Source organism: Pyxicephalus adspersus, chromosome 2 (genome assembly GCF_032062135.1).
Source record: "Pyxicephalus adspersus chromosome 2, UCB_Pads_2.0, whole genome shotgun sequence".
Lineage (NCBI taxonomy): Eukaryota > Metazoa > Chordata > Amphibia > Anura > Pyxicephalidae > Pyxicephalus > Pyxicephalus adspersus.
In genome coordinates this window covers 139,583,172-139,602,472 of record NC_092859.1, presented here as the reverse complement: position 1 = coordinate 139,602,472, position 19,301 = coordinate 139,583,172, and the positions used below count along the sequence as shown (strand labels likewise).

Genomic DNA, 19,301 nt, shown 5'->3' with positions numbered 1-19,301 from the left:
GGAGCTACCAGGGTGCTGTACATGACTTCCTGAAAGCAGAACCCTGCCTCAGTACTCCCCAGCACTCCCATCCTCAGTCCTGATGCAGGCAGTGATCCAGCTCTTTGTAGAAGGTTTGCAGATATCAAGATACCCTGACATTGCTGGGCAGGAGGCGTTTGCATGCAAATTGCTGTAGGTATCACCCACATGTAATTTTGAGCTTTCACAAATAAAAGAACTAAAGTCCAACAAATCTAAGGGTTAGGACAGTGAGAGTAAGTATGGGGTTGCTGGATGCCTTTCATTCAGGTAAAGAGGCTGGCTGTATGTGAGTTGTTGCAGCTTCTAATGCACACTGTGAGGAGCTTACAGAGTAAAGGTATATTGGAGTACGCATGTACAACTGTGCAAACCCTGTGAAGGTTCAGCCATCATGTATTCTCCAAAGCAGTCCCTGAGTACTGTATCATGGTAAGATATGCTTTTATATGATATGAAATAACCAAAAACTCTACTTTCTCCTTGCAGATATTTATTAATAATGAGTGGCATCAATCAGTAAGTGGCAGGACATTCCCTGTGTACAACCCCGCCACCGGTGAGAAGATTTGTGATGTGCAGGAAGCCGATAAGGTGAGATATGGGCGCCATTCTCTAATAAAATTGGGGCTTATGGGGACATCAAATACACCCAGATAATAGGGAAAGGGAATCCTTTAATAACATTTTAAATAAAAGAATTCCATAAACCCCTTTTAAAGCCCACTGCACCCTAAAAACAATCACATTTCTGCCCTCATTATTGACTCCAAAAAGGTTTTAGCCAAAATGGTATTATTTCAATGAAATCTTCCAATTTTCATCCATATTTTGGGGAAATTAGGTTTTATTGCTGCCCATGTTTCTGCTGGGTAGATCCATCCTTGTACTGGTGAGTGTTGTTGCCAGAAAGAAAATGATTGGAAATCGAACATTATAGAGTTGTCCCCTATAAGGGAAATCTTCCAATTGGGAAACTCGTTACATTGACTTCCCTTACTTTCCACTCATTTCTTGTTGTGTCTCTGAAACAGGAAGTGAAGTGGAATTTCCTCATCAAAAAAACACCTGATTGGACCCTATCCTAAGCTATAAAAAACATGTTTAGCCATATGTAACTATTTTATACAGTTACTGAAATTTAAAAAGTAAACGTTTACTTTCCATAACACCTGGGCCACCAAACATTCCTTGTTTAAAGACGAATTGTTGGGTTAAACTTCTTCAGAAACCGATACTTCCAGGCATGTTAATTTCCGGGCCTCCCACAGTGCTCATTGGTTTCTCTCACCAACCCCAATATCACCCAAGGACACAGTAGTGACGCTGACATTGGAGATAGGAACCACTGAGCACAGTGGGAAACCAGAAGACAGATACTCACAGATGCATTGGTTTCTGGGTCACAGATGTGTTCTATGTGGTACCGGTCAGGGGTCAGAGCTGTAGGTAGACATAGGTGGTAAGTAGTCGGGATGTATGTGTGTCACTGAGGATTCAATGATGTTTGATTGGTCAACAGGCAGATGTGGACAAGGCAGTAGAAGCTGCAAAAGCCGCGTTCCAGAAAGGTTCCCCATGGAGAAGACTGGATGCCAGTGGAAGGGGAAAACTACTGCACAAGCTGGGAGACCTATTGGAGAGAAACAGAGTAATCCTGGCGGTAAGTCTGTTCATATTCCTTTCTTTTATTATTATATTTTCTATATTATAATTTTCTATTCTATATATTTGAGTGGGACTCAATTTCCCTGCACTCATATAAAGAAACGTAAAAAGATAAGAAAATAGAAAATCCCAATATTAGTTTTACAATAGCATATATAAATACATAGTAGGTTAGGTTAAAAAAAGACAAAAGTCCATCAAGTTCAACCATTAGGGAAATAAAGATATCTCAGATATAAAACCCTATAAGACATAGCTGAACCAGAGGAAGGCAAAAAAAGTCTGTGAGTTCTCTAATCGATTGCACTATTCACTATGTATCAAAATAAGTTGAATATATTAATTGTATTTTATATCATTGTTGCTTGTAGTATTCGTTCCCAACATTCCTGAAGAAGCAGACTTGATCTGCGAAACCAGTTGAAACTAGGTTGTTTGTGACTGAATCAGCATAGAGAACCTATAAAATTGTATGTGGTTGGACATCATCCCTGTTTCTAGTAAATGCTACTTAAGTTTGTGCTTTCCAATGCTGAAAGACTTTATTGCTATATATATTGTATCATGCAGTATGCAACAACACATTTTTTAATGGTATGGTTTTTATTATTTGTTATTAATAAAATTCATGTTTTTTCTGATTACTTATGCCAAACTAAAAGTCCCATAAAAAAACAAAAATTCCAATTTCGTCTCAATACGGGATGTGGCATTTATACAAATACATCTAGAGGAATTTCTAAACAATGTGCAATCCTCAGATTGTAAGAAAAAAATGAGAACAATTATCAATCTTCACCTCGAAATACTAAAATATTTTATTTCCAGACTCTGGAGACAATGGACACTGGGAAACCTTTCCTTCATGCATTTCTTGTTGACCTGGAAGGCTGTATCAGAACATTGCGCTATTTTGCTGGCTGGGCAGACAAAATACAGGGGAAGACAATCCCGGTGGGTAAGTTACAGTATTCTTTCTTGCTAAAAATTAAATTATTTCTCTAACAATTGCTACTCCAAAGCAGCACAGCATAAATTCGCCTTAACTGGTCTGTACTGACGCTTTTTATTTTTTTGCTTTGGACAAAGTGGCAAATGATTGGAACCCTTCTATAGTTTTTATAGTTTTTTTAGTCCTAGTGACCACTGTAATGCAAAAAGTGATGGAAAAGACTTTTTTTTTTACTATACAAAGGACTGTATTTATAATTTGTTTTCCATCAAAAATACTCCTAGATTGTAAGCTCTTCTGGGCAGGGTCCTCTCCTCCTCCTGTGTCACTGTCTGTATTTGTCTGTCATTTGCAACCCCTGTAATTAACAGTGGTACGTAATATTTTGGCCCTTATAATTCCTGTTTATGAATATTAATATTATTTATAATAATATTATTGTTATTATTAATAATAATAATAATAATAATAATAATAATATTAATATTATTAATAATTCAGCAGTCAGATTGTTCACAGCCATTGGAATCCCTATACAGTGCTCTTTTCAATGCATATCAAAACTCAGACTCATTATGCCACCTAGTGGCCAATTATGAAAAGAGCACACCTGGCACAGTAGGAAATGCAACTTCCAACAAATAATACTCCCTCTTGTGGTGTCATAGTAAACTGCAGACTTGTGAAATCAATTCTTGCTGTTTTGGCATGCACAGAAAACAAAACATAATGGTGACCTTTTATCTTCTTCCAAGAAATGAGAAGCTTTAATCTTTTGTACTAACCTATTTTTGTTGTATTGTTATCTTGTAGATGAAAGTTTTCTTTGCTACACAGTACATGAGCCTGTCGGAGTGTGCGGGGCCATTACTCCTGTGAGTATCCCTTGTTCATTACAATAGATATAGGCTTATATTTGAAAATAGATTACACTGCATTTTTTAAAGTTCTTGCAATTTGTGTTACTTAGTTTAAACGGTGTTTTAAATTCACTGCTTTTAGGTGATGCTTAACGTGGACTTGTACTGAGAGATAATGCAATCTGCCTAAGCCTATACCAATTGCCTGGATGTAAAGCTAATAAGTAGGTGTCAGTAGTTACAGTGATACACCTAAAAAAGCATGCAGATAAATGAAATTAGCTGAACACCTGAGCTGCATCCTCATGCAGGGTCAATGATTCTGGAAGTTCTAAGGATAATCGGCCTGAATTATTAAAGCTCTCCAAAGCTGGAGAGGATACACTTTCATCTGTGAAGCTGGGTGATTCAGCAAACCTGGAATGGATTTCTTCAAAGTCATTTGCCATTTGCTGGCAAATGTTTGGAATCCTGGACCAGATCCATTCCAGGTTTGCTGGATCACCCAGATTCACAGATGAATGTGTATCCTCTCCAGCTTTGGAGAGCTTTAATAAATCAGGACCAAAAGGTCAGACCACCAACCAGGTAAGTTGTATAATATTAGAGAATTAGATTAGAATTAGATTAGTTATTATAGAACCAGGTCAGAAATGGCAGCTTACATGATCTTTCAGTATAAGCCCAGGTAATTCAAAACAAGGAATGAAGAACAAAGGGAGAATTTTTAAAACAGGCCAAAAAGAAATTACCTAAACAGATGTGTGCAATATAAAGAATAAAAACACATATTGTATATATTCCTAAAATACATGGCAGTAGAATATAAAAGAACAAATAGATCAGAAAGGCTTCAAGATATGAAAACAGAAGACAAAGTCTTCAGAGTACAGGATTCTTGTTTTATTGTAAAACCACTGTCACAACATGTTGAAAAGCCAACGTTTCGGGGCCACGCGGGGTCTATTCCTCAGGCAATATCCGCTTCTCAACATGTTGTGATAACACTTTTACAATAAAAAAAATCTGTACTTTGGACTGCTGGTGACTTGTCTTCTTCACGGTGCTGTTGGTTGTCACTTCAAGCACTCTTCCTCTTCTACAAGTTCAGTTTGCTAGAAGAAATGCATTCCTATCATGAACAATGCTTCAAGATATGATTATTGTTACATTAGAGTTAATAGAATTCCCATATGTTTAAATCAAGAACTTGTCAGATCTTCAATATTGGTAGCTATGTTCCCTGTACGCGTTTCATGGTGAGAATCCGCTTCATCAGGAGGATTATTAAGTGGATCAGTACAGATAAATGAAATCTGGAGTAGAGTAATTCAATCTGGATGTAATATCAGGCAGTTCCTGGGATCCTAAACTGTAATTCTTTGTGAATTGACAGAGAAAAATGTTTTTTGGTTGGATAACCAGATACCGGGACTTTATAGGCCAAACGAACAATTCTCCAAAAATACACACACACATATTTATATATTTACATATATATATATATATATATTTATATCCTCCTCCTGAGGAAGTGGACTAAGATTCTGTGAAACGCGTAGAAAATTGTAACACAGTTACAATTGTAAAACAGTTTTAGAGAGGTTCCAGAAGGAGATCTATGTTGGTGCTAAAAATGTTTTATGTGTTTTTCTTGTCATGCATTTCATGATGTGATTTGTAATAAAGTAAGTTTTACATTTTTAACTGTTTTGAAGAATCATTCATTTGGGCTAAGTCCCATTATCTAATCAAAAAACATTTCTCTGTCTGTTTAATTTTGGGATGTGGCCTAGTTAAATACAACTTTGAAGGGGTTTAAACTACTATACCTTTGTGAATTGGCCTAATTTCCTGAGTTGAGGTTATTATATTATATTGAATTATATGATCAGCTAGTGACCTTCAATGTGTTGTTTTAGTGGAACTTTCCGCTGCTGATGCTGATTTGGAAGATGGCTCCAGCTTTGTGCTGTGGAAACACGCTGGTGATCAAACCTGCAGAACAGACCCCTCTCACGTCTCTCTACATGGGGTCACTAATAAAAGAGGTGGGCCTGCTAATTCTATTATATACATTTATATATCATTTCATTATACCATGCATGCTCCATTAATAAAGCAGACTTTTCAAGTCTTTCTCTTCCTTTCCTTCCAGGCTGGATTTCCACCCGGAGTTGTTAATATAGTGCCAGGATACGGACCCACGGCCGGCGCTGCCATCACTCATCACCCTAACATAGACAAAGTTGCTTTCACTGGTTCCACGGAGGTTAGTAATGTATCACAGAAACAAATGATCATGTCATACTAAATAATAATATTTATTACTCATATTTGTTTCCTGATTTGTTTTTTAATAAATTGGCTGAAATTTGAAAAAAAAAATGATTTGTATGCTTTAAATAGTACAGAGATCCTCTTGTGGATGTTACAAATCTTGTGTCCACAGATTAGATTTATACAGTGATTTATTTATAATACAGCATAATCGAGTGACTTAACTATAATCTGTATTATATTTGGGCTAATAGCAAATATAGGCAATAAAGTCACAAGGAACTTCTTTGTCATACAGGGGAATAAGTACAAATCATAAGCCCACTGTGAAATTTTGATATGGTTCCTCTTTGCAACATTATTCACACACTTACCCCCCGGGGGGAATATCCACCAGGGGTCACATAACAGCGTGGCGACTATGACCCCCCACTCACCATGCAGTGAAGCAGAAATTAAGTGTACATCTTCAGTGCTGGGTCGTAATCTTCCATGCAGACACCCAATGGCACTTACACCATTGTGCTTCCGAAGTTTTTTGTCATGTGATGTCATATATAACATACAAAAAGGCCTTAGAAGCAGAAGAGAGCTCCATGACAGCGTCTAGCTGTATGGAAGAGGAGAACATGATGTTGGAAAAATGTAATATACTTTTTGCTCATTTTTGCCCTACTCTGCTTATGGGGAGGGCAGGAGGAACAGTAGCTACCAGAGGATCACTAATGTCAGATGTGGGGAGGGTAAAAGTCAGTCCCTGCCACAGCCACAAGGGCTCCGCTCTCGATAGTTACACCAGTGTTCCCAAAGTTCCCTTGGCACCCGTGGAAAATACCCTATTGCTAAAATGGAATTTATACAAACACAATTTCAGCACCATGGAGAGCTAATAATGGCAGATTCACTTACACAGTTTCTGTATAAATGGGATTTCATATTTGCTCATCAGCTGCCCCATTTGCATTGTTCCCATTTACTCTGTTGTAAATCAGGACTCTGCAACACAAATGCTGCTCCATCTCACCGGGTGCATTAAAAGATTTACTAGTTGTATTTTCAAGTGAATTCCCTAAACCAACAGCAGACAAAAAGATCAGACATGTGATTAGCCAGGTCTAATGCATTCTATAAATGAATGTGTGATCAATAATTATGAAAGATGCTGGAGTTTTAACTTCAAATATTGTTAAGTAATCATAAAAATATATTTGAATTAAAAGTTACTTTTAAGGTCACGGACAAGTTCAAACACTACAAAGAAACATTTTTATAGGACGGAAAACTTTCATAAATATTATCCACATAACATGGCTCATAACCCTCAGATAATATTTTCATATGTTGTCAAATATATAATGTTTAAACTGAATACAGAACTTTTGAGGAAACCCTTTTAATTTTAATTTGATGGATACTTTAAATAAGAGATTTCCAACACGTTTCCCAGATTTTTTATCCTGCTTTCTCAGGGGACAGTAGAACAATTCAGGGAAATTTGTTCAGTAAGCTAAGAGTAAAGTTTACAATAGAAATTAAACAAAAAAGTGGAATTTAAATTATAAAGTGAACAATACCAGACTGTATAATCCTTTGTGTAATGTCCAATCAAATGATAAAATCAGTGGAGCTTTTCCAACAACTATGTGAACTAATGGAAAAACAACCCAGAAAGGAGCAGTGACCCTATTGATAGATTTTTTCAATAAGATTCCAGATCTGGTGGCAATGCCGCAACCTTGGTTTTAGTCTCAATGACATTAGTTGCCTGGACACAAAGTTTTAGTTTTTGGATACCCTATCCAAAAACTAAAACTAAAGTTTTTCATTTGATTATGCCCTGATTATACTGCAAAGTTTAGCTAGCACAGAAAGCATAATATGATGGCTGATAGATTTAGAAGATAATGTCTGGTGCATATTAGCAGCCTTCCCCATTTTCAAAAATAGAATAAAATTGCAAAAGAGAACCTGTCATCAGCCAAATATAGGGCCTGCTTTTGCTGATCTCTCTTTTTGAATAGAATTGCCTGGCTGTTATACTCACGTAAACTTTAACATTTGAGTTGCTGATTCTGAACATATGTGTAGTAAGGATCTCTGACACGATGATTTAGGGTCAGTAATCTATAAAATATTGAGGACAGAACATTGGGTTTTATTATCATTTATTACTATTAAAACGGTTGCCAATAGCTAGTTTTGTGTTGGTCTCATGACAGCTCTACTTTATTAGGTAACAGTTTGATCTAACCAGTTCTATTATTAGACACAATAGAGCTATTGTTGTTTAGACCACAGTTTTGTAATTGTGTACAGACCTAGATTGTAAGCTCTTCAGGACAGGGTCCTCTCCTCCTCCTGTGTCACTGTCTGCATCTGTCATTTGCAACCCCCTATTTAATGTACAGCGCTGTGTAATATGTTGGCGCTATATAAATCCTGTTTATTAATAATAATAATAATAATAATAATATTATTATTAATAGTAATAATAACATGAAGATAATTCCATTCATTTGAAGTCACATGTAATATATCTTCCCATAGGTTGGTAAACTGATTAAAGAAGCAGCTTCTGCCAGCAATTTGAAGCGTGTCACCCTGGAGCTCGGTGGAAAGAATCCATGCATTGTTTTTGCAGATGCTGACCGTGAGTTACAATATACAGAATAATATGATTAATACAAGGCTAGCATGAGAATAGAATATATTTCCCATTGACTGTGTATGCTGAGATTCATGTGTCTGAATTGCCCATATAAATCAGTCAGATTTCAGAAGCTGCTTTTTGAAAGCAATTTTGAAAATAACGTTATAAGCCCAAATAAAGCCAAAATTGAGCCAGGCAAATTCTCCAAGCAATCATGTTGATTAGTGTAAATTATAGGCATTACCTTTGAAACTTTTCAAATTCAGGAACGTATTATGTCGCTGTGTCTGGCGGTAGTTATGCAGTTTCATGCTTTTACTGCCTTTAAAACCCAAACTAAACCCTGACTATAAAAAAATGGTGACCAGGTAGGTTCTTTATTGTACAAAGGACAGGCAATGTTCCATCTGCAATAAAATAACCTTACCTGCCCAATTGCAATTTTTTAAAATACATTTACCTGTTCCCTCACAGGTGCTGCGATATTCACTCTCTTTTTCGTCCATCTTCATTGGCCAGGCCAGAATGCTGTAATTAGCCGGCATATTCCAGCATAACATGCTGAGCTACTATAGACTCATTTTAAGTTTAGTTAGGCTGGGATCCACAATGTCTCACCACCTACTCAGTCAAACCCTATCTCATGAGGAAGACATGGTTCTTATTGTAATGCAGGGATGCTGGAACATGTAGGCATTTACTGTTTTTCCTACATTGGATGCCATATGGTCACATGGTTGACTCTCCCAATGCAGTGTGCAAGCACATCTTGCTCTTATAACAGTTATTTGTCCACTACTGTGCTTTTTACACTGTTTGTTTTCATGTATCAACCTTATTACTATTAGAATGTGTCAGGTTCAATTTGGGGTTTTAGTTGGAGTTTTAACAACTTGATTACTATGACCAATAAAATTATATATGCTTGTGAAACTGTTGCATATTCATTACAGCCTTAATGGCAAATGACTGTCTTCATAATAACAACCCTGTTGTGATTTACCATGTGAGCAGATTAAATCTTCTTTTATAAGAAGTCAGTCATCTCATGACTATGTAGCCAATTTTCCACTTATTAGCTAGGTTATAAAATAATAATTCCACACACTCCAAGGCTTAGTAAGTTCAGAAGGATTTAATTTAAATGAAGAACAATGTTATCCTTTGCAAGTTAAGTTAGTTCATTAATTTACTGGTAAAGTTGAGATGTTTTAGGGGTTGCAGTGTAAAATAAGGAAGTTGTAATGTGACAGGTACAAATTACGTAGAAACCCTTGCAAATTTCTACAAAACCTTGGGTAAGAAATACTGGTGTAATCATAAGCAGGCTATGTAACTGATCTGTGGCTGAGAGGGCCAAGAGGACCAGCACAAAAAAGATGAACTTTCAAACTTCGTAGATATGTTTGCTCCTCTCCAATGCAAACGCCAACAATTTAAATGCTTGTCTAGTCATAAGAAGTCATGATAATAGTCATAAGAAGTCATAAGCAGTCTACTACTACTACTGCCCTTTGCTTGATAAGTATTCTATCCACTAAGAGGGCTAGAACACCCAACACAGAGCTGAATCTTTCTGCAACTGTTGTGGTGGTGAGAGGACTTAAAACGACATCCCAATAATTTCCTTCCAAGAAGGTGAGAAGGAGGCCCACATATCCTATAACACTGACAAAGCATGATAACACATATACACATAGGTAGTTCAACAACCTGTTGCACATCATTTATTATTTTATGGCATTGCTCTTGGCAGCATGACTCTGATAAAGATAAAGTTAATTGGGACAAAGGCCTTATACTTTTTTAGCTTTGATGTCAGCGTAGCCTATCTAGTTGTTCCTGGAGTGAACATTGGACTTTAGTGATAGTTAGTTGTAAAAAAGCTATAAAAAGAACATTGTTCAAGAAATTTGAACAATGCCCTTATCTACTTGTTTACAGATCTCATCCTACATTTTGCTTGTGGTTTCATGCACATTGAAGAGCACGAAGCATGCATTGTACCATATATTTTTTACATTGCTTAAAATAATGCACGTTGCAGTGGGCAGTGGTCTGCAATTTTGATATATACCATAAAGGTAAATAATATGTAACAAACTTTTTTCCATAGCTTGACTCTGCTTTATTTGTTTATAATAATATTATTATTATTATTATTATTATTAATAATAATAATAATAATATTAAATAAAGGAGACATTTTAAAAATTTTAATAAACAGTGTTTATATAGCGCCAACATATCACCCAGCGCTGTACATTAAATGGGGGTTGCAAACGACAGACAGATACAGACAGTTAGACAGGAGGAGAGGACCCTGCCCCGAAGAGCTTACAATCTAGGAGGTGGGGGAAGTAACACACAATAGGAGGGAGATATGGAATGGTGGGAAGTAGTGAAACAGAACATGGTCCTCAGGTTAGTCCTCATGGTCAGCCAGAGTTACATATATATAATATAATGAAATAGGTTATTTAAGTCAGTTAAAATAAATGGTGCTCAAAGTGCAGTTAACTATAGAAGTAATTCAGAGTAGCAATGAGAGTACCAATTTGAACATATTCCAAGATCGATGTAAATAAAGTTAGAAAGAAAAAAAAATAAAATACATATAGTGACAAATTCAACCTGTTCAGTTCTTTAGTTTTTCGTACAGGTATACTGTAGAATGCCGATCCTGCTCCATAAGTCAATTGGAATGGTCTTGGAATGGATTTTGTCCTAGAAATCTAGGATTTTATATATATATTTATATATATTTAGGATACCCTTTAATCTCAAGTTTTTCAATGGATGAATACCTATCCTTTCTGTGTCTAATTTGGAGTAGGAGTTCTTACTTTGCAATCCTTGTTGTGTTTGTCTAAATGATTCTAAATGTGACTTTCCTGTCTGGTTCTCCTAGATTGACCAGGAGCAATTTGATAAAGTTTTGGAATACATACAGAGTGGAAAAGATGAAGGGGCCAAACTGGAGTGTGGTGGTTCTGCTGTTGGAGAGCGAGGATTTTTCATTAAGCCCACTGTATTCTCTGAGGTCAATGATGATATGAGGATTGCCAGGGAAGAGGTAATCTAGTCTAACATATGCCATTCATAGTAATGTGTCTCACTATATTATTATTATTACACAGTATTTATAAAGTGCCAACAAATTATGCAGCGCTGGACAAAATCCATAGTCATGTGACTAGCTGTCTCTCAAAGAAGCTCACAATCTAATGTCTCTACCATAGTCATATGTCTTTATTACAGTCTAGGGTCAATTTTGGGGGTAGCTAATTAACCTAACTGCATGTTTTTGGAATGTGGAAGGAAACCTACGCAAACACGCGGAGAACCTGCAAACTCCATGCAGATAGTGTCCTGGCCGAGATTTGAACCTAGCGCTGTAAAGGTCAGAGTGCTAACCTCTGAGCCACCATGCTGCTCACACCTAATGTCACTTAATGTTTTAGGGAAATTATTCAAATGATTATAACCCTTGCACCATGCAGGCATGTTTGCTAGCAGCCAGGTGACCTATAAAGCCTATGTCTGGGTCTGTTGTGTTCTTAGCATCAGTTTAAGATCATTCATAATTTACTGACTAGAGCATATGAAATGACGTTGGCCTCGTTCTGAACCCTAAGCTATTTCATGAAGATGTTTCATTATCATAGACTTGTATGTCTAGAACCCAAAACCATTGTGATGTGGTCAAAAGCTCATTAATACAATCCAAAATTGTTGATAGCCACAGCCTTTGGCCAGCAAGTCACAGTGTTAAAGCAAAGGAATGCCGCATGTGCAGAAAGCCACTGCAACCCGAACAAACTGCTGACAAGTTTGCATGTTTTATTATTGATTCAAAAAAATGATAACTGTACTTGCTTCAACCTATGCTCTTCCACCCCTATACTCACCTGCCTACACTCCTGGCAGATCTTTGCTGTGAAACTAATTTCAACCAGTGTCACACTCCCCTGACAATCCATTTAGCATGGAAACATCCCGTTCATTACAATTGAGAGGCAAGCATAAAAACAGAGAGGATTTTTTCCATGAGTGCACTAAACTGCAGGGGTGGGCAGAGGAGTATTTGGCAGCAGATATATCCAAAACCAATTTACCTTCTGTATGCCGGGAGAAATGTGCACACTGCTATTGTTGAACTTTTCTTTTGAACATGCTGCTTACTTATAGATTTTGTACATTTTCAAGGTTTTTATTGCTGCTGGGATTTCCTCCGGGGAGATATCAGTTTCCATCTTTTCAGCCATTTGTGAGTTTAAAGTGGGGGCAAAATTTGAGAAAAGGGTATTGGCTTTTTCAGGTCTAAAGGTGTGACAAGAAACGTATAATTTGGAAAGTATTTTCTTAAATTGTTCACATATAGTCACGGGGTAGGTGGTTATAACGCCGTTAGAGAGTCTTAGTTTTATCGGCGATGTATTGGAGCATTTGGGGTTAAGTACATTAGCCAGCATTGGTCCAGGCTTATTAGCGCTCGCACAAAAATTTCTCCTGGACCAACAGATCGGTTTTTCTACCTGGTAATCCAAAAGAGCATTCAGCTCCACCCTGGTCTGATGGGTGTCTTTAGATAGATGTTTAGATGGGTTCTTTTTCAAACGAGACTACAGAACTTCTACATCTTGGTTCAATAGTTTTCTGAGCCCTAACTTTCATCAGGCAAGAAGCTATTTGTAATAATGGTGTTGTCTTATGGGCGTCCCATAGTGTGATAGGCTAAGCTACAGATTGGCTATTGAAGTCAAAATATTGTATTAAAGCTTGTTCTACTGGAATTACAACCATGCAACAAGTATACAGATCAGAAGGTATGCTGTTTGTTTCAGAGCAATGACCAACTTCATGAAGTCAGAGAATATTCATGGCAGTCAACAATGGAAACCTCAATATTTTTCTGAGCAGATTATTTTAGCCTGTATGGAAAGTTTCTGAAATGCTCTAAATATGTATTTAAATGACAATGTCAGACTTTCCTATCTGGCTTATTTGCAGTATAGTTTGTTTAAGCAGCGCTGCAGTGTTTTGCATCAGCATATGCTGGATATAGGTTAACTTAAAAAAAAGTTTTCAGCTTTAACCCAAACCAGAATGACGATCAAATTCTAGACCTGGAATTGCTTGTTTAGTGTAAGCAACTTGCTCAGCTATTAAACCTATTATGTATATGTATATTTACAGATCTTCGGACCTGTCCAGTCTATTCTGAAATTCAAAAGCCTAGATGATGTGATCAAGAGGGCCAATAACTCACAATATGGGCTGACAGCGGCTGTCTTTACTGAGAATTTGGATAAAGCATTGAGCGTTGCCTCTGCTCTGCAGTCTGGAACAGTATGGTGAGTATTTGTGTGACATTAGATCACACGTGACATTTCTTGTACTGAGCCGATCCTCTGGAAACATGCAAAGTATTTATGAGTTAAGTAATATCAGTTCAGGTATTTTGTATATTTTTATGTTTACTGTTGATATTGCAGTTGCACAGAAAATAATATTTCTGCAAACATTGTCCTGCCTCTACTTATTTATATCACAATTTCATGTATGTGTGTTTGTATGTTTATATTTTTTATTTAGATTTCTGCCTGAAATGAGCATGATTGTTTGCCTCGGAAGGCAATCATGTGATTTGTGTACAAATATCCAATGGATGGATGTCTGTCACTGGAAACAGTCTTTGCTGATCCATTCCAATGACAGATAAACAAACAAGTGCCGTACAAACAGCGTCATTTTGCTCTATGGAGAGGGGAGGACAAGAGAGCGCCATTCCACTGTGCCCTTCTCCATAAGAGTGAACAGAAACAATTTTGGATCAGTCATTTATCAATCCACCATGTACATATATCAGATTTTCACCTGATCTCGGGTGACGATGGATGACGAGTACTGTACACACGCCAAATTTTCGTCCGATATCGGCCCTGAGCCGATTATCGGACGAGGACCATTGCACGTGTGTATGTAGACTAAGCTGCTAGAACAGATATTCTTGATAAACTTCTCTCTTCTAATCACCACTTTTTTTTTTGTAGGATAAACTGTTACAATGCTCTTCATGCACAGACTCCCTTTGGAGGGTTCAAAATGTCTGGAAATGGAAGAGAACTGTAAGTGAACCTTATAATATTATTATCATAATTATTAACATCTATTGGCATCAAACAATAAAAAAAGTAAAATACCTGCTGCAACAATAGCTTGCCCAAAGGGAAAGCATGCAGTGTGGCTATTCATGAGCCCTAACCCTAGCAAGCATTGGCTTCAACCATTTACAGAACCCTAGCTAGGGTTGGCTTAGTGCATGCAGCTAGGACAAGCAACAGTTAGCATAGAATATGTACTAGATACGCATCCGCACAATAATGAATCATTTGCCTTCAGTGTGGGCAGCCCCCCAGAAAATCATTATTGCATGGATTTAGAGAATATGGCTAATTTGGGCTGGAATATAAGTGTTAAGTTTTTACATTTCCTCCCTAACCATCTTTTTAAGCAAGCTAAGATGAGTAAACAGAAATGGAATATACATATATATATATATATATATATATATATATATATAGTATATATCAGTACTTAAAAGCATAGTTTTGGACTGAAAATGGGTGTCTGTGTTCATTAGCCAATAGTCAGTGGAGATGACATAGCTTGCAAGTGTATATTGCATTAATAAAATTTAAAGAGGATTTAGATAGTGCCAACATATTACGCACCGCTGTACAATAAATAGGGGTTGCAAATGACAGACAGATACAGACAGTGACACAGGAGGAGAAGAGGACCCTGCCCTAAAGAGCTTACAATCTAAGATATAATTGCACATAACCATAAGGAGTTCCAGCAGTGCAGAAGGCACTTTGCAGTATGATGCAAGCAAATGTGTATTGCAATAAAAAGGCAGCAGCTGCATTTGGAATTATTTTTTCTAATTGCCACCTTAAAACTGCTAAGCTATCTGCAACAGGATAGTGATTCTTACTTTGTGAGATCTGCTTGTCACATACCACCAGGTTGCAGATTGTTAGCACTCCACAATTCACATCTAAGGTACAGGTAACAGCTCAAATTAAGTTTTATTTGAAATCAGCTAAATACATTCCAGATGCATCCAGACAAAAATGTGCAAAGTTTTATAGTTTGTTTTCTTGACAAAGTAGCTACCCTGTCCAGTGCCAGGAGGCTGTAGAGAAGGATCCTCAGTTTCTGTATAGAAGCAGTGGACTTTCTGCAGAGGTCTGCAGTGCACCCTCCTATATCGGACCCAGAGCTCTCCAATCAACTGTCAGTATAAACTTTTCTAATTGTAGAGCTATTGGATGAACTTCAGGTGTGGGCTTCTGCAGAGAGACCACTGATCCAACATAGAAGGCAAGGCAGTATTTATATAGCGCCAACATATTACACAGGCTTTGGCTACCTATTCTATATGCAGTGCTTTAGTGCTTCCAATAATGTAATTTCTCTTTGCAGTGGCGAGTATGCTTTGACGGAATACACAGAAGTTAAAACAGTCACTATTAAACTATCCCAGAAGAAGCTTTGAGGATATAAGGAAGAGAATGGTTTCTGCACCTGAACTTCAGCAGCATCCAGGACCAGAAGGGACTCATTCATAATGAGGGATTCTTAATTTTTTTTATTAAACTATGAACTATTACAGATCTGTCATCTCTACTAGCTTGCCCCGGACTTACCACTATCATTTCTCATTTCATCTGGTCTTTACTACTGTTTCTAAAGTGTTCATTTGTCACTGAGCACGTCCTGACAGAAGAATATGTAATACATCATTTGGAATGTATTGATGTTTATATTTTGTATTTTTCTGATTTCTAAAGTGGAACTTTATAAGAATGCCACAATATTGTAAAAAGTTTTTATCCCACATTATTTTGTTAACGGCCACAATACCAGGACTTTACTAACTTTTTTTACGGGGATTAATTTTCTTAATCTTGTGCACAATATTCACTTTTGCAAATGTGTCTATTGATTGCAAAATACTTTTAAGGAATAGGGTGCAGTAATATATAGCAACCAAATCTAATTTATCATTTACACATCGTTCCATAGTCAGTAGAAGTCTGATTCGTTGCTTTCTGCACAACCATATTGAATGACATTGTTTACTTTTCTGTCCATTCATGAACTTTTTTTTTTTATAAAGTTTGCCCTTATCACTACTCTATAACTCCCAAATTAGCAGAGATCATTGTAAAAAATTTTATAACATGAGAGTCAGCTGCATGTTGCTTACAAGTTGGTGATTTCACTAATTATTCAATTTAATTTTTCCTGCTCTGGCCCGACACAAAGTCCATTCTATCTGGAGTCTACCATAGGGTACATAGCAAAGCAAGTTTTTCAAGGACCCAACCACAGACCCCAACCCCAGCTATAGAGAGCATATTGTCTATTTGTTACTTTTAAATCTGAACTCTAAACAATTGGATGTATATAAAGGAACTATTTTGGCCTGCAAAAACATGTTTTATGATCCAGACCATTTTATCACTTAGCACAACTAGGTCCTGTACTCTCTGACTTCTTTAAAGACAGGGGTGAACCTGGGATGTTTGCGTGTTTGTGCCTGGGGGGGACAGTGGTTGATTGCTGGCACAGATTGGGCCATGGGCATCTGGTATCACTTTACGTGCCAAATGTTCCCATACTATGGCACACCTCTGCTGGCATCTGTGGCTGCTGACTGCTGGCTTTGCATTTTCTCTTACCTACTGTTGTAGTTGGCTATCTGATGAAGGGGAAAACCATAGTTGCATGCAGTGGTGGCAGATAGTGGAAGGGTTCCCAACAAGTTGCTTTTGGCTGCATGTTTGTTGTTCTATGTCCTCCACAGCTGCAGTTGCATGCAAATCTGATTACCTACAGTGTGGCTTGCTGCTTACAGGTGCACATCAGTACTTTGTTGTGCATCCTGGAGCAACCAGGTGTTCAGTTTCACACTGCAGGTGAAAAAGGGCCCTTAAAAATAACATATCAGGAGCCTAAAGAGGAACTAAACTCAAAATCACCCAAAACACAAAAAATCTCTGAAGGGCAGTCCGATCCATCTGGAGGGACTCTGAAGATGGAGTCCCGTGCCATCCCAGCATCCGTCTTCGGGCCGTGCCCCATCTTCGCCTCTTCTTCGGGGTTCTTCTTCCTACGTCACCCGACCCAGCTGCGAGATCAGGTGACGTAGATGGGAAAAACAATTGCCGATCTCACTGCGCATGCGTGAGATCTGCAATTTTTTTCCCTTTTCACGAAAAAGGCTCCTTCTGTGCATGACCAAGATGCTCAGGCATGTGCAGAAGGAGCACCCAAGAGGCTCCCGAGATATGTGACGTAGGTGCCCCCATTCATTCTCAATCGCCTAGGCATTCGAGAATTAGGGGGCGGTGCTGCACCCTTTTTTTTAAACAACAGTCAGTACAACTGTTGGTGTCACCTACATGGATCCCTTTAGTGAAACTGTATAAGGAAGATTTTCTCTAAAAAATTTTTTCCATAACGTTTCTAATTCCTGAAATGAAAATCCATTGCTTTATTTAAATAATAATTCTTTTTTCCAGTGAATATTGATGTTCAGAGAATAGGTGCCCACTAGTGCTAGTAGACTTGAAAAAAATCCATATTTTTTTCAAACTTGTATATGTTCCTTTGATATTATTATATATACATAAATGTTACTACTAATATGTAAATTCTGGGTACAGAATATTTTATATTGTGATAAGATAAACTGTATTCTGCTTTTTTATGGACCAGTAAAAATTAAAGATTATATATATATTTATGAAATAGATGCAGTTAATCAAACAATATTTTTTGTATTTTCTTAGTGCAAAATAAAGGTTATATACTGTACTTTACTGGTTTGTATGTGCTTCTCTATGATCCTTTTATATCTGATTTATATTAAAGTTTACCTGAATACAAGAGGAAAATGTATTATTTGCAGCTTACGTGATAACTGCCGTGTTTTTGTTTATTCTTTTTTCCTCTAATTTTATCTAATGATCTCACCAGAAGCAAACCTTATCCTAGGGTGGCTATGCTCCTCCACTGAATCCAACAAGGAGCAGGGTAGCCACCCTTGGATAGAATCAGATTCAACCTGTGGAAAGGTGAGTGATTGATGAACTTGTAGAATTAAAAGGATATACCATAAAATAAGCAGTTGCATTACTGAATACTGTAAGCCCCCTCGTCCATGAAAAACATTTTTACCATCTGACAGCCACTTTTGCTGGACAGCTTGGTCTGTCTTTGTGAAAAATAATGGATTAGTACAACTGGTCATAAAATGTTACAGGGGGCACACAATATAAAAATTGTTGTGGTAATCTTATGAACAAACTGTGCCATGTATGTACATAGATCCACTTTATCTGAAACAAAACTGGGATACCCCTGACCACAAATAAAAATGGAATTCAGGAATTCCAAAGTGGTTCCATGCCCAACTCCAAGGCTAAACCAGCTGAGCTTCTGTTTGGAGTGGACATACCTAACAGAAAGGTGGTTTAGCAGCATGGTGGTGATTTTAATATACTGGGGCAGGGGAAGTTTGGAGCACTGTGATAAGAATGAATCCCCCATGTAAGGGGAGCTGGGGGAACTTGGAGCACCGTGGTGATGAAAATGTATCCAGGTGTAGGGGGAACTTGGAGCACCGTGGTGATGAAAATGTATCCAGGTGTAGGGAGAACTTGTACCAATGTGGTGATGAAAATGTGTTCCGGAGTAAGGTGAGCTTGGAGCATTGTGGTGATGAGGATGTACCTCAAACTAAGAGGAGCTTTGAATGCTGTAGTGATGAGACTGCATGTCAGTGTAAGGT

General features: G+C 37.5%; 1 protein-coding gene across 1 annotated transcript in view; it reads left to right on the top strand.

The window, feature by feature from the left end:
- Positions 1 to 18,325, top strand: part of ALDH1A3 (aldehyde dehydrogenase 1 family member A3) — a 28,012-nt gene extending 9,687 nt beyond the window's left edge. The window contains exons 2-13 of the mRNA XM_072399124.1: positions 511 to 615; positions 1,544 to 1,684; positions 2,518 to 2,647; positions 3,455 to 3,516; positions 5,424 to 5,552; positions 5,660 to 5,773; positions 8,329 to 8,431; positions 10,842 to 10,855; positions 11,343 to 11,507; positions 13,631 to 13,788; positions 14,488 to 14,562; positions 15,926 to 18,325. Coding sequence (XP_072255225.1) covers positions 511 to 615; positions 1,544 to 1,684; positions 2,518 to 2,647; positions 3,455 to 3,516; positions 5,424 to 5,552; positions 5,660 to 5,773; positions 8,329 to 8,431; positions 10,842 to 10,855; positions 11,343 to 11,507; positions 13,631 to 13,788; positions 14,488 to 14,562; positions 15,926 to 15,998 — 1,269 coding nt within the window. The 3' untranslated portion in view covers positions 15,999 to 18,325. The remainder of the gene's footprint in view (positions 1 to 510; positions 616 to 1,543; positions 1,685 to 2,517; positions 2,648 to 3,454; positions 3,517 to 5,423; positions 5,553 to 5,659; positions 5,774 to 8,328; positions 8,432 to 10,841; positions 10,856 to 11,342; positions 11,508 to 13,630; positions 13,789 to 14,487; positions 14,563 to 15,925) is intronic.
- Positions 18,326 to 19,301: the final 976 nt, after the last annotated feature.